Source organism: Molossus molossus, unplaced genomic scaffold (genome assembly GCF_014108415.1).
Source record: "Molossus molossus isolate mMolMol1 unplaced genomic scaffold, mMolMol1.p scaffold_m16_p_7, whole genome shotgun sequence".
Classification (NCBI taxonomy): domain Eukaryota; kingdom Metazoa; phylum Chordata; class Mammalia; order Chiroptera; family Molossidae; genus Molossus; species Molossus molossus.
The window spans coordinates 43,067,272-43,089,594 of NW_023425401.1; the positions used below are offsets into that span (position 1 = coordinate 43,067,272).

General features: G+C 39.7%; 2 protein-coding genes across 4 annotated transcripts in view; one reads left to right on the forward strand and one right to left on the reverse strand.

Annotated features, from left to right (window-relative positions):
- CCDC146 (coiled-coil domain containing 146) overlaps positions 1-3,787 on the forward strand; it is a 138,771-nt gene extending 134,984 nt beyond the window's left edge. The window contains exons 17-18 of the mRNA XM_036246769.1: positions 1,971-2,219; positions 3,584-3,787. Of these exons, the coding sequence (XP_036102662.1) occupies positions 1,971-2,219; positions 3,584-3,787 (453 nt within the window). The remainder of the gene's footprint in view (positions 1-1,970; positions 2,220-3,583) is intronic.
- A 2,514-nt stretch (positions 3,788-6,301) lies between these two features.
- LOC118620488 (gamma-secretase activating protein) overlaps positions 6,302-22,323 on the reverse strand; it is a 64,731-nt gene continuing 48,709 nt past the window's right edge. For 2 of the 3 annotated variants that reach the window (XM_036247602.1, XM_036247600.1), the window contains 8 exons: positions 19,472-19,567; positions 17,135-17,205; positions 16,347-16,441; positions 10,680-10,799; positions 9,437-9,498; positions 7,577-7,678; positions 7,310-7,409; positions 6,302-6,926 (listed from right to left, as the gene is read on the reverse strand). In XM_036247602.1, the coding sequence (XP_036103495.1) occupies positions 6,835-6,926; positions 7,310-7,409; positions 7,577-7,678; positions 9,437-9,498; positions 10,680-10,799; positions 16,347-16,441; positions 17,135-17,205; positions 19,472-19,567 (738 nt within the window). In that variant the 3' untranslated portion in view covers positions 6,302-6,834. The remainder of the gene's footprint in view (positions 6,927-7,309; positions 7,410-7,576; positions 7,679-9,436; positions 9,499-10,679; positions 10,800-16,346; positions 16,442-17,134; positions 17,206-19,471; positions 19,568-22,323) is intronic. The other variant, XM_036247601.1, reaches the window with a different exon arrangement.

Consider the following 22,323-nt stretch of genomic DNA (forward strand, 5'->3'; position numbering starts at 1 on the left):
ATTCAGATCTTTGTTTTTCATGATCTTGATTACTTCATGCCATTCCCTTCTGGCCTATAGTGCTTCTGTTGAGAAGTCAGCTCATAGCCTTATGGGGTTTTCTTTGTAGGTAACCTGTTGCTTATCTCTTGTTGCCTTTAGGATTCTCTATTTGTCTTTAATTTTGGGCATTTTAATTACTATGTGTCTTGTAATTACCCTGTTTGGGTTGTTCTTACTTGGGGCTCTCTGTGTTTCTTGAACTCGAATGCCTTCTTCCTTCACCAAATTAGGGAAGTTTTCTGTCACTATTTCTTCAAATATATTCTCTAATCCTTGCTCATTTTCTTCTTCAGGGACTCCTATGATGTGAATATTATTACATTTCCAGCTGTCCCACAGTTCTCTTATGCTGTCTTCCTGATTTTTAATTGTTTTTTCCTTTGGTTTTCTTATTGGTTGATTTTTTTCTACCCTGTCTCCTAATTCACTGATCCAGTCCTCAGCTTTCTCTACTCTGCTGTTTAGACCTTCCAATGTGTTCTTTATTTCTGATATGTCAGTCTTCATTTCTTCTTGGTGGTTTTTAATTTCCAACTGGTTGATTTTCAACATTTCTATGTCTTTACTCATGCTGTTGAGCTTCCTCAAGATCATGGCTCTGAATTCTAGCTCGGTCAACTTGCTTAACTGCTCCTCATTTATCTCATCTTCGGTAGAGGTCTCTTGTTCTTTCATTTGGCTTTTGTTTCTTTATTTCACCATTTTGGCTATCACAGAGGGCTTTGGATCCTGCGAAATTTTCCCTGTGGGTGTTGGAATTCTGCTATTTGTGGTTCCCTCTCCTGGATTTGGAGCATGGGCGACCCACATTAAACACTACTGTCAAGTCTTACTTCCTTGGCAGAGTTGCAAGCCCAGGAATTGTTCAGTTATCCTCTAGTTTTTTGCCTGGAGGCTATTAGTCCGGTTACTTGAAGAGCCTTGGGTTCTCAGTTGAATGAAAAACTCCTTCAGGTGTTCAGAGTAAGGGGATTTCCTGAGGGTGAGGCAAATGCTGGTTGTTAATGAGCCTCAATTTGCAGTTCAATAGCCCACTTGGGTGAGGTTGAATCTTTGAGGGAGGGCCGCAGCCTCTCCCCAGAGCCCTGGGAAGGAGTAATATGGCCACCGTCCTTCATGGCTGCAACTCAGCAAAAGCTCTGAGTGCCCTCCAAATCCCGAGTGTCCCCACACAGTTCCAGTCCAGTCACCCTCCCTCTGCTGGAGCCCAAGATGAGTGGCTGTGGCTAGTTTAACGTCTGTCCCCGCTCTGCGCTGTGGAGCCACTTGGGAGTTTAACCTGAGGGCGCTGCTCATAGCTAAGACTGCTGCTGTCTATGGGCTCCCAGCCCACCTCTTGTGCCTTTGCAATCCTACCAAAATCAAGTCAGTGTCCCTGATTATATGGTCCTCATGAGCTGCTTTTCTGTTGCTTTTTCCTGACGATTTGTCTTTATTTTTGTTGTAATTTCAGTTTGGTCCTGGGAGATGGTCTGTGTAGCTTCCATTCAATCTGCCACCATTTTGGAATCCTCTAAATATAGTTTTTATTCTACCAAATTTTCTACCACTGGATAAGTGATAAACTAACAACATGGCAAAATTAGGCCAGAACGTAGACATCAATAACACTCTATTCCCTTCTTCTTATCACCTCTTAAATATAAAGAGACTTAACTATTCCCCTGAATGTTATCGACTGGGACATCTGCTAACTCAGTGAACATATTCTTTCTTTTCACTCCTTGTCACTATTTACACAGCTAGGGTGTTAGGCTCAATCTCCAAGGTCTCCTCCAATTCTTATTTTCTATAAATTCCCACTTAAATTCTTACCTTTGACCAAGAATGCCCCCCAACCCACATTATAGACAGCCATCAGCCTGCCATTTTCTTCAGTTCTTTATGGAATATATACATAGGCTAAGCCTTGGGCTCTTTAATTCTAGATGAACGGCTACCAGAAAAAGATCAAAGATACTACAGAAAAAATGATGGCTCTTGTTGCTGAGCTATCCATGAAACAAGCTCTGGCCATTGAACTCCAAAAGGAAGTCAAGGAAAAAGAAGACTTCATCTTCTCTTGCAGTACCAGGATAGAAAAGGGTCTGCCACTCAATAAAGAGATTGAGAAAGAATGGTTGAAGGTACTGCGAGATGAAGAAATGTATGCTGTGGCCATCGCCAAAAAGTCTCAGGTATGGTTAGGCTTCTATATTGCATTTGTAAAGCGGCCAAAAAGGGATATTTTTAGGGGTTTCAATCCTCCCAAAATATATGAAAAATTCCCCACTCTACCATACATAGTCCAAACAGTCAGAAGAAAGTTTTGGGGTCTTTAAAGATATTATATAGACACATCAAAGTACAATAGTCTAAAGCATCATAATGTTCTTTGGAGAACACTTGGCAAGCACCAAGTTCCACCCCACAATCTTATATTCTGGCTGGTGTGGCTGAACATCATGGACTCCCACTAACATAGCAATTACCAGCTGGTAATTTGGTTTTATCCATAGGTCTCCAGTCTCTGTCCTTGCACCCCTGCTCAAACCACAACGTACTCTTCTATGTCTACATGCTGCAGCCAGCACAGCCTATGTGAGGCCCCCAGCATATTAAGGTTGTCACAGCCTTTGCAGACTCTGCAGTTGGTGTGCATCGTAGGCCTCAATGCCACTCCTTTTTCCCCTGCCACTAGCCTAAGTAGTGGTCTATCACTGATTCCACCCACACATTCAGTGCCCAGTTCTTCTGCCTAAACTCATGTCCTTTCAATATTCTTAGAATGGAATTGGTCATTTCTGTTTAGGTAGACTGGGTCTTGGGGACCTACAACTCACTCTCAGACTGTCAAGTAGACAGCCTCAAAAAGATTGCTATTCACTAACTAGCCTGAGGAAAAAGGTGCATTCAATACACATATTAGGAATAGCTGAAATCAGGGTCTGATTTGTAATTCCCACACTGCCTGGGACTATATTTTCTAGGGCCTTCAGATTTTACCAGTGGTGTACTGGCATAATTTACCCATCTCCATTATTTAGAACTCATTTTAATGCTGTAAGAGAGTCCTATATTTTTCAGAAGCACAGGCAGAATCTTGAGAATCTTGAGGTTCAAGGCACATTGCTCTCCACTTCTTTCCTCTGGTTCTACCTTACTCCTTATCTCTTTCTAATATTTGTTCAACAATGACTTACCAAAGGGAATATATTGTCCTACCTCTGTCAAAAACAAACCATGGAAATAATTAGTAATTGATGAAAGATACTGAGGTTGAAATACACTGAAATTCAGAACCCACCAACCAGTTTATAATAAACTGTAAACCCCAGGAACAGAGTGATGCTTGAACAACATGGGTATTCCAGTGAGATGCAACATGTGAGTGAGTGTGTGAGTGAGTGTGTGTCCCACCCTCATACCCTCCTGTCCTTCGGGGGAATATCGACCAGCACAGCTTAAGACAGCTCAGACCCAGCTGTGTCTAGTGGGCCCTGGGAGAAGTAACTTCACCAGAGTTTACAGAAAACTGAAAAGCAAACATCATTCTTTGCAGGAGTTCTTGGAAGCAGATAATCGCCAGCTGCCCAATGGTGTTCTCACGACTGCAGAGCTGCGTCCAAATGCCTACATCCCAGAGGCAGAAGCCACTCTTCCTTTGCCAAAACCATATGGTGCTTTGGCTCCTTTTAAGCCCAGTGAGCCTGGGGCCAACATGAGGCACATAAGGAAGCCTGTTATAAAGCCAATTGAAATCTGAATATTTAACCAATCCAGGCTTCCCAAGGAAACACTTAAGCCAGGCTTCCTCATATCACAGCTGAAAAATGTCAGCATAATAGCTCTAAATTACAGAAAAATACATTATCCACAATTAACAATAGGAACAACATACTTTTCTTTTATAGTCACCAACTACTATATTTTAGTTGATGATATTGAGTAAGACATAGAAATCATTTCTTTATTTTTCATTCTCTACATTGAAACCTTTCAGAAATATATAGTAGGCCAGGTGCTATAAAAATGCAATAAAAATAAATCATTTTTCAGTGAAGAACAGAAATTAGCAGAGTGGTCCTTTTTTATTAAAGAAAAAAAGGAAATACTGTTCAATATACTGACTTTAAAAGAAAAGATAGAATGATCAAGAATCACAGGTGCTTAACTCACTTTATTAAATAAATGGTTGCATTTAAAGTTTATGTTGTTAGCCCTAGCTGGTTTGGCTCAGCAGTTAGAGCTTCAGCCCATGGACTGAAAGGTCACAGGTTTGATTCCTGGTCAAGGGCAATTCCTGGTCAAAGGTCACAGGTTTGATTCCTGGGTTACGGGTTTGATCCCTGGCCCTGGTTGGGGTCATGCAGGAGGCAGATAATCGATGTTTCTGCCTCTCTCTCTTTCCCTTTCTCTCTCTCTTTTCCTTCCTTCCTTCCTTCCTTCCTTCCTTCCTTCCTTCCTTCCTTCCTTCCTTCCTTCCTTCCTTCCTTCCTTCCTTCCTCTTTATCTAAAATCAATGGAAAAGTATCCTCAGGTGAGGATTAACAAAAATTAAAAAATAAAAAGTTAATGTTAAATCTAAATCAAGTAAAAAGCAATAGGGAAGCTTGTCATTTTCAAGATAGTGTATGGTGATTCATTAATAAGTAAACAATCCTTTTGCAAAAATAATTATGCCCTAATTTATTTTTTATAAGTCTAGATTTATCAAAATGTTGGCTGCAAATAAACTCGTGATTATTTTAAGTTTTGATACCAGATTTTTCAAAAATTTCAATGAAAATATTAATAATTTGGCATGTGAGTTTAAAATGAGGCTGATTCCCCTTATTTTATTACTCTAGTTTTATTCCATTTCACCTAAATACATTCCTAATTCTGTTTTATATTTTCTCATGTATGAATATATACAAGATTTCAACTTGTGATTTTACATTCCTTAATATGCTCAACCTATCTTTATTTCATACTGGTATCAGTTGTGAATTTCAGTTCACAACCCTGGGCGTGAGAAATATCACATTCCTTTATTTCGCTAAATCATACAAAATTTGTTCCAAGTTTCTGTCCTGCCAGATTGGAGGGAAATTTAATCTCATTCTCAGTCTACAAATCCTGAATCTAACCCAGATGCTTTGTGAAGTTATTGAAAAGAATTTCCTTGGGAATACCTATAAGTAACATTGTAGAAATCGTTTGTTCGACACAAAGAAATGCATAAACACTATTGCTGTGTTAGGAATTAGCAATCACATTAGGGATTTAAATATATATATACATAGGAAGCTTAACATAAGAATGAAAACAATTTTTAAAAATCACAAAGGGATGGATACTTAAATATTAAAGTGTGTGCTACTGGTTGAGGGGTGGACAGGTGGCTCTGTGTGCGGGAATGACCAAGGATCACAGTTAGATGGAACTTTTTCCCTGGCCCTTAAGCATAAATAAGATTTTAACATATGGAGAAGGGATTCCAGGTGGGGAAATATCCTGAGCAAGGCTTAGAAGTAAAAAGACAAAAGTTATGTTGAAGGCCCGGTGAACTGAGGTGGCTGGAACAATGTTCAAGTTGGGGAACTATACAAGGCTGGGATTATGGTGAGTTTGCATTTTATCCTGTGATTTTAACGTGACTATGAGCAGAGGATCAAACTAGTGTTTATCTCAAGTGTAAGTCAGATGAATTAGGCCTTAAAAAGCGGCTAAAACAAGCCAGGTGTGAAAAGAGTAGGGAAAGAAGAATAATGCCCTTATGAAGAGAGAAAATCAGCACTGCCTGGCTCGTGTGGCTCCAAGATTTTGAGCCTCAGTGACCATGAAGTAATTATCAAGAGGGGGAATTCTGTAGGAGAGGACACTTTTTAGAATACAATGATCGTTTTAGAAAAGAAGTTGAATTATTATGCCAGTTAGTGATATTTATAATGATTAAAATACCACATGTTCACTGAGGAAAATAATGTGAAAAGAGAAAAGCAAACGGTCATGGTCTGACCCCAGGAAGCAACTGTATCTATGGGTCAGAATAAAGTCACTGTAGATGAAAGAAAAAGACTAGTTACATGTCATGGAGAACTTTGGGGGAATATGTTCATAGACTCATGATTTCTAGCTGGAACAAAAAGGCTTTGTAGTCAGGCCAAAATTTTCAGTTTTTTGTTTTTGTTTTTGTTTTTTAATGATAAGGTATTTCTAAGTCAAACTTTTATAAATATTAAAAAGCTTAAAAATATTAAATACAGTTCCATCTGAACCATCACAAAAAGACAAATCTTACTCTAAACAGACTGTATGTACAAATTGCTGCATGTTACAAATTATTCTATACTGGAAATAGCAGATTTGTCCAAATTCAGTGTTTTAAAAACTATCCTCTTTTACAAATACCGTTTTTGTGCAACATTTAATTTTTCCCACTTGGCATATGTTATTTTCAATGACACATCTAGTTTTTGGCTGTTGTAAGCACTATTCCCTACATTTTTTAAGTGTATTTTATTTCAGAGTGCAATAGACACTATCTTGTGGCCTATGAAGCCACTAGGAAGAGCATCATTCAGCCACTACCTGCTTCCTTGTTCTGCCGGCCATTTCTCCCCACCTGACGGCTCATCTGCTGTCCAAAACTGGATGAGGTACTGCAGTTGACTTCTTCCAAACAAGTACCAGACTGAAATTCAGATGGCCCAACAGTGTATTCTGATTTTGGAAATCAATTTTAAATATTGCTAGAGAATTCTCAGTAGAAGTTGAGCTAATGAGCAAGATTAACACTTGGAAGCTGATACAATTATATTTTCTTCTTTATAAGCCTAAAAGCATCATAGTGTGTTTCAGAGCTGCTTCTTCCACAAATTTTGCATCCACATTGTCATGTCCTAGAAAAGCATGCAGAGCTGGAAAGAGAAAGAGAAGAGTTACTGTGGAGCCATGCAGCATATATAATGTCATGCCCACAGCTCTTTGAAATCATAATTATTTTATATTTTAGTAAAACACACTGTTCTGAAAATGTGGTTAAAATTTATTAAACCTCAGGACCAAGACATCAGCCAAATGGCTTTTTAACAACTTAAACCATTTTAAAATTTCAGAGGTGATCATTGCTTTGGTAATTTACTCTAGGTAAATGGTGTATTGCTAATTAAAATCAATTGCAATGAGGACCTACTTATAAGTAAGGGGTATTTTGGAAAGAAAAGGGTACAGAGAAATAAATAGAGTCTGATTGCTGTGTCAAGGGAAAAGCAGGAAAACTGAGAACAGAGGAGTGAATTACCTTGATTGGAGGATTCTATATCTGTCAGTGTTTTAATGAAGTAGTTCAGAGGCAGAAATTCCACACTGAACGATGACTTGTCAATCATAGAACTCCAAGGCTAAAAAGGAAACCACTTCTGGTATTAGGTGATTATCCAAAACAAACACAGACTTTAAAAAAAAAAAAAGTGGTAATAACTACAATGGCTGCCCATATAGATATGCTGAAACAGGCAAATAAGATCCAAAAAACATTTAGTGGGGCTGAACTTTCACACTGACGCACCTGTTTCTTATAGTTCCGAAGCAGCTGCTTCACATGGTTCCGGGAAATAATGTTAGAACTCATAGGATGATCCCAAAGTCGACAGATCTTCTGACCTATATGCTATTATGTAAATCGAAAATAGGTCAAGGAGGATTTTTAGGGCAGTAAAAGTACAACACTGTAATGATGGCCAAATTCATAAAATGAACACCACCAAGAGTGAAACCTAATGTTGACACTAGACTTTGGATGAATGTGATATAGGTTCAGTTATTGTAACAAATGGACCACTCTGATGGGGATGTTGATAATGGGGAGGTCATGCGTGCGGGGGGTGGGGAGGAGGGGTATGGGAAATCTCTATACCTTCCACTCAGTTTTGCTATGAACCCTCAACTACTCTAAAAAAATAAAGTCAATAATAAAAATAAAAGGATGGAAAAACATATAGAGGAGAATATAGTTCATACTGCATTAAGTAAATGTACCTTATATCTATTCATAATTTAAAAAGATATTATTCCAGTCCTGCTGGTGTGGCTCAGCAGTTGAGCATCAACCCATGCACCAAGAGGTCACCAGCTGGATTCCCAGTCAGGACACATGCCCAGGTTGTGGGCCTGATCCCCAGCAGGGGGCATGCAGGAGGCGGCCAATCAATGTTGTCTCTCATCGATGTTTCTATCTCTTTCTCCCTTTCCCTTCCTCAATCTAAAATCAATAAAGGAAGAAAAAAAGAAAAGATATTATTACCAAGTCACTAGTTAGGCCCTTTATGCCTAACAACCCTTGGAAAAAGGCCATTTCCTAGGAGGTACACTTCTGAATTTTGAGTAAATACTCCATGAAACGCAACCCTGAGAAAGCTGGTTATACACTAATGTTGCCAAATTCTTTTTCTGAAATGGAGTTCATCTGCTCTTCAAAACTGGGGTCCTGCATGCCTCTACATGATGTTTTGATAGGAAACTAAAGGTTATAGTCATGTTCTCTGCCAATGTCTTGCCCAGAAAATTTTAATTCCCTAAGAGTATGAGGCAAAAATAAAACAAAATAAAATAAAATTTTAGAGACCAAAATAAATGTTCAGAGGCAATCCCCGGAGAGACCCAGCCATGGAAAACATGCTTTGTTTTCTATTCTTGCCTCTGCTTCAGTAAGCCTGAGAGGGGGAGAGCGGGTGTGTCACAAAGCAAGCCGAGTAGGTCCAAAAAGGCAACGGACACCCCTTCGTGGGAGGATGGTGCCAGAGACCAAGTGCTCCGTGTATGTAAACACGCAAAGAGCCGGCTGGCCCAGGCACCCAGGGTCAGGGAGTTCACAGTCAGGCTCTGAAGACCCTGCTGTAAAATTTCATACTTTCAAAGCATTTTTACCTCCAAGAGCTAATATTCCCCACAAAAACAAGGAGTGCCCACATAACGCCTTCCCTCCTGTTTTCATTCTTCCTTCGACCGGGGAATATTTTCCAGTCCTACTGGACTGACAGTGGGAGGAAATGCAGTTCCAGAACCTTCTGACCTCACCTGTATTTAAATTTCTTATCAGTTTAAAAGCCCAAAGCACATGTTTCCCCTCTCCCTCCCCTCACAGTCCCAGATGTAAATATTAGTGTGGTTTCCTAAGAGAAGAAAACAGCTAGCTGTTTTGGGTGGGCTGTGCCAGGGCAGAACAAAGCTGGAGGAGTGAGCACTGTGCAGGCCCGGGGGGAGCCGCCGGCAGAGGGTGGGGATGGACGGGATTTCTTGGAAAGAGCTGAAAAGAGAAACAATTCAGCTGACTTTAGCCCACATTAAGTAAATGTTCCTTTTGCAAGAAGAAATTGAAGGAGGTTCATGCCAAGGCTTAGGGAGAAAATAAAATACAATTCAGGATTACCGGAGGAAGCCGCACAACGATGCTGAATTTTAGCTTTTCATTTTTCTCTGTGTTGTCCAGATCTACAAAAAAAAGTAGATTGCAAACAAAACACAAAGCTCCATTTTAATATCTGAACAAACTACTAATACTTCAGTGGTTCATCCAGATAACACATATCCCAACCATTAACTCTCAAGCTAAATCTAATAATGCTTGGAAAATTCTAGTTTGTGTCTCTCTGAATAAAAGGGATTTTTAAATGAAGCTGTTTCTATATATCATGGAACACGGTTCTGTAACAGGCTGCTAGTCAGAAAACAATTTCATTGACTAACTTGAAACAGAAGGTACCTTAGGGAATGGGAAATACTTCAATATGTATTAACAAAATTCATCTATAAAATACCACAACTGGCCCTGGCTGGTTGCTCAGTGGTTAGAGCATCGGCCCATGGACCAAAGAGTAGCAGGGTTCAATTCCAGTCAAGGGCACATACCTCAGTTGTAGTTCAGTCCCCAGCCCTGGTTGGGGTCATGCAGGAAGCAACCTATGGATGTGTCTCTCTCACATCGATATTTCTCTCTCTCTCTCTCTCTCTCTCTCTCTCTCTCTCTCTCTCCCCCTCTCCCTCCCTCCCTCCCACTCTATCTGAAGATAAATGGAAAAATATCCTCCGGTGAGGATTTTTAAAAAATACCACAGTTGAATCATTTAAGTGAGAGCAGTTATACTATAATAACAAACCATATTTAAAGTTCAAATTCACATAAACACTGCATTTCTCATTAATTTTTCTTACATTTCAAGTCTAGCTTTGCAACAACAGAGTTAATCAGCTGAAAGTAAGCCATTTCATGACATCTTCTTGAGAAACACGCCTTTAGAGTCTGCTATCCTCAAGTGCCCTCTTGTACAGAAAAGGAATTTAATAGCTGTGTGTGGATTGAGAAGCCATTCTGGGTCTCTTGAAGAGTAAAGTCACTGAAAATTAGCCTAAAAGATAGTTACAGGAAATTAACTGTACTCAAAAGTACCAGTTGTGTAATTTATGGTGCCCAATGGGGGGAAAAAATGAGGAGCTCCTTGTTCAAATATTAAGAATTTCAAGAGTTAATGCAAAACATTAGACTAATCGTGGGGCCTTGCTGAGTGTTGCTGGGCCCTGTGTGACCATGCAGCTGGCACACCCTTGCAGCCAGCCCTGGTGGTGCTCAGACTAGAACTAGCACCCAGCCAATTCAGAGCCTCAGAGCCTCTTACCTTCCATGAGCCTTGTGACAGCTGTCTCTGTGAGACGCAACACCCCATTATCAATGTAATGCAGCAGGTTATGCAAAGGGAGACAGTGGACGCCAAGGATCGTATGCAGAGTGTGAAAACCTAGGATGAGAGATGCAGGAGGGTAAACAGCCAGCCAGCATCTCCAGCCTTTCAGGCAGAATGAAATCGGTGGTTGTTAATAAAGCACTCAGCTGCCCTGGAAGGTTTGGCTCAGCAGTCAGAGCATCGGCCTGCGGACCAGAGTGTGCCGGGTTCAGTTCCCGCTAAGGGCACGTACCTCGGTTGCAGTTTGTCCCTGACCCAGTTGGGTTCGTGTGGGTGGCAACCAGTCGATGACACATCAATGTTTCTCTCTCCCTCTTCCTCCCTCTCCCCCTCCCACTCTATCTGAAGATAAATGCAAAAATGTCCTCAGGTGAGGATAAAAATAAAAAATAAATAAAGCACTCAGCTCAGTGCTTGGTGCCTAGAGTCAACTACATGCTGCTTGAAGACAAGACTAAGCATTATCAAGAAGTGTTGTGCTGGGTATATAAGTTCTCAACAAGTCTGTATTTCCTTCACCTGTGTCTCTTTTGGCAAAAAGAGGAAAAGAGCACAAGACCTGATCAATGAAAGATGGTTTTACAGTTTACAGGTTGGCAATTCTACAGTAAAACTCCACATGACCAGGCTAAAAAGGATGATAAACAGGGACCATTTTGCTAAAGAGGAATCATCTGAACCAGAAGGAGGCAGCTTATATGCCTGGTCTGTGGGTATATTTTTGGGGTCTACTTGCACTAAATTATATTAAAAAATTAAAATGGTATGGTCAGATAGCAAATCTATAGGAATTTAATAGAGAGGAAAGTTCTCCCAAACCCGAGTATCATGGGGAAGTCTCCTCAAACATGTAGAAACCTAGAGCATGAAGTGCACTATTAATAATAAACAATAGAAATAACATCCATGCGAGAAGCTATCAGACCAGGAGAGAATGAGAAAAGCCCTCTTTAAAAAGATGGCCTGTGAAGGGCAAATGTGATTCCTGGGGGTGAAAATGAGGCAGGGGGACATGGAGTGCAGATAGCAGAAAATGTCATGTTCATATGAGCAGACAGGGGCTGGAATCCGGCCATGCCACTCACCAGCTGCAGGCAACTAAGCCTTTGTGGGCTTCCGTTTCTTCATCTTCCAATGGAACCACCAGTACCTTTCTCGCAGACCTGCCCTGAGACCCAGAGCTGGTTTATGAGCGCTCATAGTATAACAGTGACTAATACTAAACGTGCACCAAAGCCTTCAACCTACACACTGGCTCACTTATTCCTCACACAACCCCATGAAGTGGGAACCAGTTTGTAAATGGAGAAGCTGAGATTCACAGGAGCTAGGAAACTTGCCCAGGATCATATAAATAGTAAGTGGCCAAGCTGAAATTTGAACACAGGCTGTGGGACATCAGCCTAGGCTTCCGCCATAACATTATCCTGCCCCAATAACTGGTGGCTGTGTTAACAGAACGGTAAGAACAGGAGCCCAAAGGTAAGAAAGTATGGGGCACATTCAGAAAATATTAAGTGATCTGGCTGAGTTGGAGTCAGGTGTATGACAAGAATAACAGGGAGGCCTGGCTGGTGTGGCTCAGTGGTTGAGCATCAACCCATGCACCAAGAGGTTGCCAGTTCAATTCCCAGTCAGGGCACATGCCCAGGTTGTGGGCCAAATCCCCAGTGGGGGGCATGCAGGGGGCAGCCAATTGGTGTTCTCTCTCATTGATGTTTCTCTCTCTCTCTCTCCCTTCCTCTCTCTAAAATCAATAAAGAAAATTGAAAAAAAGAATAACAGGAGGTAAGGTTGGAAAGGTTGATTTAACAAGTCACTTCCATATTCCAGTCAAGGGGCTAGGCACACGACAATGAGCAAAACAGGTACCGCAGCTGTTCTCATTTACCTTCCAATCTGAAGGGAAAACAGAAAATCAAATAATCACAAAAAATCGATGTATAGTTTTTAAAGTGACCAGTTCTATGAAAGAAAAGTGCAGGGTGCTCTGAGTAAATGTGATGGGCTGAATGCTGAATGGCAGCGAGAACTTAACTATTTAGTAGACTTGGAGGAAGCACTGACAGTTTTTAAGCAGCATGGAAAGGGGATTTGAGCTTTACTTTTGGAATATTAAAATGGCAACAGGCAAAGAAGGGACTGGAGTGACAGTTTGCTACCAGAAGTATGAAGACCTGTTGGGAGGCAATTGCACGAACCTGGGCAAGAGGTATTGAGGGTGTTGACAGTGAAAGAGGGGGGAAGGTGTGGGAGAGGCATGGCAACATGTACAGGCTTGGAAACTGATTGGAAGTGGGCAGGAAATGCTACAGAATCATAGCCTAGTTTTGGGAGCTTACATGACAAAGAAATGATACCCAATCCAGAGCAGGGGTTTGAATTCAGACAAATCGTGGAGTTTCTCTGCACAGGGAGGAGTTACTGGGCAAATGGATACGTGCCCTAGCTTCCCAGAATCCAAAAAAAATTAACATGAGATTTTTTTTTTCAAATAGATTTGGACATTCTTCCCAAGATTTAAAAATGTTATAAAACTATTTCTGAATAAAAGTTTATAAATCATATAGATTTTTTGGACTCAAAATTCCTCTCCAGCCCTGTGTCTATGTCCTAAAGATCCCTGTTGACCCTTCATCCTCTATCCCTAGGGCACAGTCCCAAATTCAACAGTCCATTCTTGGCCTCCTCTCTGCATGTCAGCTCTATGAGGCAGAAAAAACTGCCTAAAAGTAGGCATCAGTTCCAAAAGAGAGCTTTTCCAGCCAACTCTTGTCCTCATCTTCTAAGAGTCCTGGCCTCCTCTAGCCAACAAGGGAAACACAGGTCCCTTTTAAACTGCAAATGCTCCAGCTTTAAACCATGACTTCCTTTTTGTGGTCCTCATTCTTTTTTTTTCTTTAACCAATTTGGGTTACCTGTTTCTGACTCTCGAAATTGGTTTTTGCTGCTCTAGGAGGCCTGGAAAGCATGCACACTGACATGTGAAAATGAAAGAAGACCCTGCATCTATACACACACGCATGCACACACATGGTCCAGCGTCACTCCACATCCATTTCCACGTCACATGAGGGAAACAAACATTTACGAGAAAAAGGATAGAAACTGCTCTTCCCTACCTGACCCATGGCCACAAGCTGTTAAATCCGCTCAAAATAATTCGCAATCACTACAGGTAACATTCTCCCATGTTTTCCCTCCTTGTCCATCCCCCTCCCAAAGAATGCAACCTTTGGCAGAAAGTGAATTTTTATTATCTCCCAGAAATAATATTGTCCCCAGTAAGTCAGTTTCACTAATTTACAAAAGGAGCCTGAACAACCATGGTGAACAAATGGGAAAGTGTCAGTTCATTCCTCTACCAAGTCCTTTGTGTTCATCACCAATAATTAAGAATTTAAGACAGAAAGCTATATACAATTTTCATGAAATCCCTTCACTTTCTAGAGGGCACCTCACAATTCATATTCCATTGGGATAATTTAGACTCATCTATTCTCCTCATACATGACCACTTTCAGATTCCTACAAAGTCAACACTATATTAGATATAGCACAAATGCAGAGAAGTTCAGACATGCTGTAGGGATTTTCTGGGCCCATAAACAGCCAAAGTTTGAGCATCAACTAATTCAACTAGAATATAAAACTCAAAAGCCAGCACAGAATAGTAGTAAAAAGCACAGATTTTGGAGCCAGTCTGCCTGGATTTGAATACTGGCTCTGTTGCTTAATAGTTATGTGACTTTAGGCAGTTACCTTTTCACTTTCTGTGCCTCAATTTCACCATCTTTAAATGCGAACAATATTAAGTGAAACCATATGAAAGTGCCATTTGTGTTGGTCAAAAATTTAATGTGGTTCAATTTAAGCTCCTACCACTCAGGATTATTATGAAAACAAAATGTGCTTATTTATATAAAGTACTTAGAACAGTACCTGGCACAAAATAGGTACCAAATGTATATTGGCTTAAGATGAACACATAAAAAAATAAATTAATGATGGATGAATGGATAGCTGTATATGAATAAATTAAACTGGCTGATATATTATTAATAAATCAATAAACAACAAGTGTTGGCAAGAATGTGGAGAAAAGGAAACCCTTGTGCACTATTTGGTGGGATTATAATTTGTCCAGCCACCATGGAAAACAGTATGGAGGTTCCTCAAAAAATTAAAAATAGACCTATCATATGTCCCAGCAATTTCACTTCTGGGTATTTATTTGAAGAAATCCAAAACACTGATTTGAAATGACAAATGTACCCCTATGTTCATTGCTTCATTATTTACAATAGCCATGATAATAGAAGCAACCTAAGTGCTCATCAATAGATAAATAGATAAAGAAGATGTGGTCCATATATACAATGGAATATTACTCAGCCATAAAAAGGAATGCCATTTGTAACAACAGGGATAGAACTAGAAGGTATTAGGCTAAGTGAAATAAGTCAGACAGAGAAAGACAATACCATATGATTTCACTTATATGTGGAATCTAAAAAACAAAATAAACAAACAAAACAGAAACAAACTCATAGACACAGAGAACAAACTGATGTTTGTCAGATGGGAGGGGGATCAGTGGATAGGTGAAAAAGGTTAAGGGATTAAGAAGCACAAATTGACAGTTATTAAAAAAATAGCCACAGGACTAGAAAGTACAGAATAGGGAATATAGTCAATAATATTGTAATGACCATGTATGGTGTAAGATGGGTACTAGACTTATCGGGGAGATCCCTTTGTAAGGTATACTTATGTCTAATCACTATGCTATACACCTGAAACTAACATAATATTGTATGTCAAGTATAACTGAAGAAAAAAGAATAAGAATTAAAGAATTATCTAAAATATATTAAAAACTGGCTGATATGTAATATGTAGTGATAGCTATCATAAAGCTTACATTAGGACTTGTATGTAATTAGCATAAGGCAGGTAGTTTATAGCAATCAGGAGCTTATTTATTTCTTAAAATGATTACAAATTTATATGCCCATCTTCCCAACTAGGCTTTATTAATTTTTGTAATTGCTCTCATTTCCAGCACAATACCTGGTATGTAATAATTGCTTGACAAATATCTTTTGATTGAATGAACAAATGCCCAATTCAATGAATGACTGCATACACATGTGCCAAGGGTGTTTTGAGGCCTCATTTGATCCTGTTTCAAAATGGTAAGGGAAATTTTTAGCTTCCAAGCATGTAAGAATCAGCTCAGTTTTGACACCCAGCCAAACCCACTGCCTTCTGTGTGTTAAACAGATAAACAAGGCTTACAGACATCAGAGAAAGATCTCCCTGAATCAGCTCCACTGGCTCAAAGTATTCTAGAAAGTTAGAAGGGGGACAACCTAGGCTCCCTAAACTTAGTGACAAACTAGAGTCTAGTTTAATAATTGGGGGTGATCTGGGTCAGCAGAGACCAACCTCAGGCCCATCTCTCAGAGTGACAACAGACACAATCTCCCAGACACCGCAGTTCTCATCCTTAAACTCAGAATGTGCCCAAGTCTAGGGACCATGTGAAGAAGAAAGAACAAATTTATTACAACAAAGGATAAAAGAGCCAATACTTACCAGGAGGCAAAGGTAAAAACAAACTGCTAGTAGCTTCCAAAATCCTGGTCATGATGTGGAAGACTGCAAATTCAGCAGCACTAGCTCGCCTGTTGCTGGGGAAAATGCCAAAGCAGCATGTCAGCCAAGGAGCTCATCTCTGAAACTCCATTTGTCTAAGCAGTGGCTCTGAGGACACAGACAGATGGAATCCATGCTAATCATGAAAGGCTATGCAGAAAGCTTCAAAAATATAATGGTGCCCTGGCCAGTGTGGCTCAGGTTGGGCATCATCCCATGCACCCAGCGGTTGCTGGTTCAATTCCTGGTCAGGGCACATGCCCAGGTTGTGGGCTCGATCCCCAGGAGGGGGCATATGAGAGGCAGTTGATTGATGTTACACTCTTACACTCTCTTCTCCCTTCCTCTCTCTCTAAAAATCAATAAACTATTCTTTTTTTTAAATAATCATTTAAAAAATATGATGACCATCAGCCTAGTGCCTAGAATCTGAGCAGACAGTTGGCACATAAATGATAAATTATGTTCATTTCAATTCCCTTTCTTCATAGTATTGAGCTCATGTGCCCCTCCCTCCTCATCAACCATATACCAGGGAAAAGGATGAGTGAAAATAACAGGGGCATGACTTCAAACGCTGAGTACAGAACTAAGGTAGATGGTGTAAGGACTGGTGAGAATTGCTTTCAACTGGTAAGTTTCAAAAAGGCTTTGCTAAAACAGGCAGCAATCAGAGTTGTTTTGGCTCTGCACACACCGTGATAAAAGACCAAGAAATACTTGCGTACAAGTGGAGAACCCAGGGATGAAGATTATGTTTCCTCCAACTGGTTTCCAGTATTTGGCAAATGAGATCCAGCTGGAGGAGAAAGACAGTCTGTCAACCTCTGCTCACTTCACTCCCTCAGGGGCCCCACAGCAATCCTTCCACGCTCTGACACACACGTTCAGGGCAGCTGGCATTCCAGCTGTTCCTGGACACAGAACCAGCCTTTCTGAGGTCAGTTCTGAGGCAATGGAATCCAAAATGGAAAGACCAAAAATGCTCCCCAGAGTCTAACAGAGCACCCTCTGTCTATGCGGCCAGTGTCCCAGTTGAGCTCCCACAGCCTAGCTGACAGGCCCTCAATTACAGGCCCTTGTCCATCAGTGAAGGTCACGGGCAACTGGGTGTGCCCTAGGCCTGCTATGTGACAATGGCACAGCTGACAGTGAGAAGAAAGGAGACACTGAATAGAATGAAGGTCCTGAGCATGGGCTGGGGAGTAAGACTGATTTCAAGTCCCCAGGTTCAATATTTTACTAGTTTGTTAATAATAGGACAGCGTCTACCGCACAGTTGTCAGCTGTGAATCCATGCACGGCACATGTGGGCAAAGGATAGGGTCTACCTACAGGCACAGACAAATGCCATTTATTCTCAATGAAATAGATTCTCAGTTTCTCTTTAGCTGAAATCAGGTAAGATAACACATGAGTCATTTAATCGGGTTCTGCAGCAACTTCTGAGAGTTTTAGAAAAGCTATCTAGTCACCCTCCTTAGAAGGGACTGGGAAATGTGACTGTTGGCTGCTAGGCAGGGGCAGACAGATGTGGCTTCGATCAGTAACCGCTGAGGAGGAAAGTCAGGGGCAATGAGTTTTCTGAGACTACATCTGAACTATTTCTGGTCCTATGGTTCTAGGAGTGGTTAACACAAACTAGTGTTGAAACTTTTATATGACTATGGGGAAGAAGAATGCTTGAACAAAAACTCTTTAACACTTAGGAAGGTGAAATTTAAAGTCAACAGAAGTAAAGGTGATAGGCAGATGTGTTAAATAGTTGTGAGTTATTAGTTAAAGGACTAAGGAAGCAAGTTAATATCAACATAGGGAAGATCAGTAATACACTGGTAAAAGTCAGCTCCTCATATAGTTCTACTATAAGGGGGGATTATTTAAGAAAGTTTCAATGCTCTGGCTATAAATATCAGTATATGAGAATACCAACCTCTCTTAATATATTAAAAACCATTAACTGCAAAGATGTTATTTTAAAAACAGACACTAATGACTATAATAAAGGCAGAACCTTTAAAAATAAACATGAAATTAAATGGGGACCCTATCTAATAAATTTAACTAATCTTCCAGGGTTCAATGCAAAAAAGTATGTATTTGCACAATGGCTCATTTACATAATGGTCTTACCCAAACTTGAAGAAATGGAGTGTTCTTTCTCTTTCTATATATTTAAACACTTTAAATTTTTTTTCCAGCCTATTGTTTCTAGGTTCTAAGCAGGGTCAGGCTTCAACTCCATATGTTTTTTAAAGGACCCAAGACAGCCCAGCCAGTGTGGCTCAGTGGTTGAGCATTGACCCATGCACCAAGAGGTCACTGGTTTGCTTCCTGGTCAGGGTGCATGCCCAGGTTGTAGGCCCAATCCCCAGTGGGGAGGCATGCAGGAGGCGGCCAGTTGATGTTCTTGCTCATCAATGTTTCTCTCTCTCTCCCTCTCCCTTCCTCTCTAAAAATCAATAAAGAAAAAAAAATTTTTTAATAAAAAAATAAAGGACCCAAAACAGTCTTAAAATTGAATCTAGCAACGTCACTTCTATTTACACATGAACTGGTATTACTAATTTGGATTACACAATTTTAATAAGTGGCAACCTAGTAAATGAGCTGCCAATATCATCAGCAGAATCGAAGGTGGTAGTATTTATACAACTAACTGGAATCTGGCCTAACTGGGCTGTTGGAGCTAATTAAAAATTGAAGTTCAAGTTCTCTCATGTCTGCATAAATCTCCATGTACAGAAATCATTACTTACTGTTTAATAATAAACTGGAAAATGCCAAGATGAGATGTGAGCAACAAGCAATCATGCTAAATTCATCACTGTTCTATGTTTCATGAGCACATAATCTCTATTTGAAGCGAGTGCAATAGGCCACTTTCAAAACCGAGTTCTCTTTGTTTTGACCCCCCCTCCCCCACTTTCCTCATTCTATAGCACCAAATATACTGGTTTGAAAATGGGAGACCTCCAAAAACCTAATTTGGAAAATATACTGAACCATATACTAGAAACTATATAGGAGGGGCCCAGGAGTAAAAAGCAAAAATCGAAACCAACCAGTTTTGAACTGTAGTCCAGAACCATCTGTTCAATTTTCTTCTTTTCTACACCCTGTAGGTGTCTCAAAAGGTGGTCTTTTAGTTCAGACACCATCTGAAAATAGGATATAAATTAGATAAGTTGCAACCTATCCATTCACACCTGCAACTTGTTTGAATTAGATACATTTATTAAAATTTCTTATTAATATGAAAATATTGGATCTGAAGATCGGGCCAGCAGAAATGCATAACCCTCAATCTTCCTCTGATGAGCATAAATCAGGGGCATCAATGTTTCAAGAGCAATTATTTCTGATTTATCCAAAGTCCAGAAAGCAACTGAGAGTCAAGCTCCAGGCTCTGATGAGAATTCTCCAAAGAATTCCAAACAAAAGTTATTTGCCATATCCCTAGATATTTTGTCAGACTAAATTCCTAGAAATGGAATTTGTTGGGTCACACACTTAAGGTTTGTGGAGACATCACCAAAATGCCTTCCATTGTGGTTACACTAATTCTCAACTGTACTGAATGAGGCTGTCCAATTCCCTGAATCCTGAACTTTGCTAGTGTGATTTTTTTTCTTCTTCTTCTTTTTTTTTTTTTTTTTTTGACACATGCCCCTAGCAGCAACCGAACCCGGGACTCTCTGGTCTGCAGGCTGACGTTCCAACCGCTGAACCAAACAGGCCAGGGCGCTCGTGTGATTTTTAAATTGTTGTCAATTTGATGGGCAATAAAAAACAAACAATCAAAAACACATGTTCTATTAGTCATTTGATTATAGCCATGGTAAAACAAATATTTTCTTCTCCTCTCCCAACTCAAGATGTTTGGCCTAAATTTACTTTTTAAAAAATTCATTGGTCACAGTCTTTATTCATTTCCTTCTGCTGTGTAGTTCTCTTATTGATCTATAAACTACTTATATACTAAATGTTAACCATTTATCACATATATTGCAAATATTTTTTCCAAATTTTTTTTTTTTTTTTTTTTATCCTCACCCGAGGACATTTTTCCATTTTTGTTCAAGTAGAGTGGGAGGGAGAGAGAGGAACAGAGAGAGAGAGAGAGAAACATCGATGTGAAAGGAACACATCGAGTGGCTGCCACCCACACAACTGACCAGGGACGGGGACAAACTGCAACCGAGGTACGTGCCCTTAGCGGGAACCGAACCCGGGTCTCTCAGGACCACAGATCCTGCTGAGCCAAACCGGCCAGGGCCCAAATTTATTTTTTGACTTTTGTTTTTATGTTTTAGGTTTTCAATCTGTCTTTTTCTATATGTCTATGTTCAATAATACACTAAAAGGCCTTTTCTATTTCAAAACTATTTAACTATCCAAATTCTTTCATAATGTTAAACATCTTATATTAGACTCTTTTATTTATCTGATAATTCTGTTGGTTTATGGCAGCAATTTTCAACTGGTGTGCCACAAGAATTTTTAAAACATAATACCTGACTATTTAGTCAGGGACACTGACCTCTTTTCCCTTAGATTATCAAATAAAAATGACAACAGACAACACAACAGCCCTCAGGTGTGAATGAATCAAAATTATACCTATCTTTTTTGGCAAAAAATGTATTTTTTGATATGCTGCAGAATTTTAGTAATTAGTTTGTGTGTGCCAGGAGATGAAAAATGTTGAAAATCATTGGTTTATGGTATAAGGTGGTGGTACTTGGGATAGGAAGAATCTAACTTAATTTTTTTTTTTTTTACAAATAGACAACCATTGACTGGTTGGTTTATTAAAAATAATTTATTTCCACGTTGACTTTTAAATGCCTCAAATATCATACACTACAGATTCTAATTTAAACTAGCTACTGACTGTCTATTTTTGTACAAGCACCATATTGTTTCTATCAGTGTAGATTAACAACACATTCAGACATCTGGTAAAGACAGTCCCACACCTCTTTACTGTATCAGTGAGTCATTTGGTCGACTGTCAGAGAAATATATTGGCTTTTAACTTGTATGCTATTAACCTAAATCCTAAGTACTTGTAAATGGGTATTGTTTTTCATTATTATTTCAAACTGGTTAATCCTGATTTTAAAAAAGACAATATATATAGAATCACCAGCTTACTAATTTCTTCCTTATTTTTCATTTTCCCAGTTGATCATTTTGTTGTTTTGTAGCATTAGACAGTGTTAGCATCTTCTTTTACTTTTGTTTCTTATTGCATTGGCTAGAATTTCCAGAACCCTGTAAAATTTTAGTTAAGATCACAAGGATCCTTAACTTCTTTCTGATTTTAATAGAAATGCCTCCAATATTCCATTAACAAGGATGTTGGCTATTAGTATTAGATTATTCTTTGTCTTTTCGAGTTACTGTATTTCAAAAGTAGAATTTTACTTTTATCAACTTTTAGCATAGGAGATCATCATTTTTCTTCTTTGACCTAGTAATGTGATGAATTGCATTAATATATTTCCTAATATTAAACTTTCCTAGAAAGAACTCCACTTAGACACACTGTATTTTCAAAAAGACCACTGGAAAGTACTTTAAGCTTGTGGTATCTATATTCATAAGCAAAAGTGATCATGTCATTTAAGGTTATGCTGGCTTTTTTTAAGTGATTGAGAAGCTTCCCGCCCTGGCCGGTTTGGCTCAGCGATTAGAGCATCGGCCCGTGGTCTAGAGAGACTCGAGTTCAGTTCCCGCTAAGGGCATGTACCTCGGTTGCAGTTTGTCCCCGGCCCTGGTTGAGTCGTGTGGGTGGCAGCCACTAGATGTGTCCCTTTCACATCGCTGTTTCTCTCTCTCTCTTTCTTCCTCTCTCTCCCTCCCACTCTATCTGAACAAAAAAATGGAAAAGAAAAAAAAAGAAGAGAAG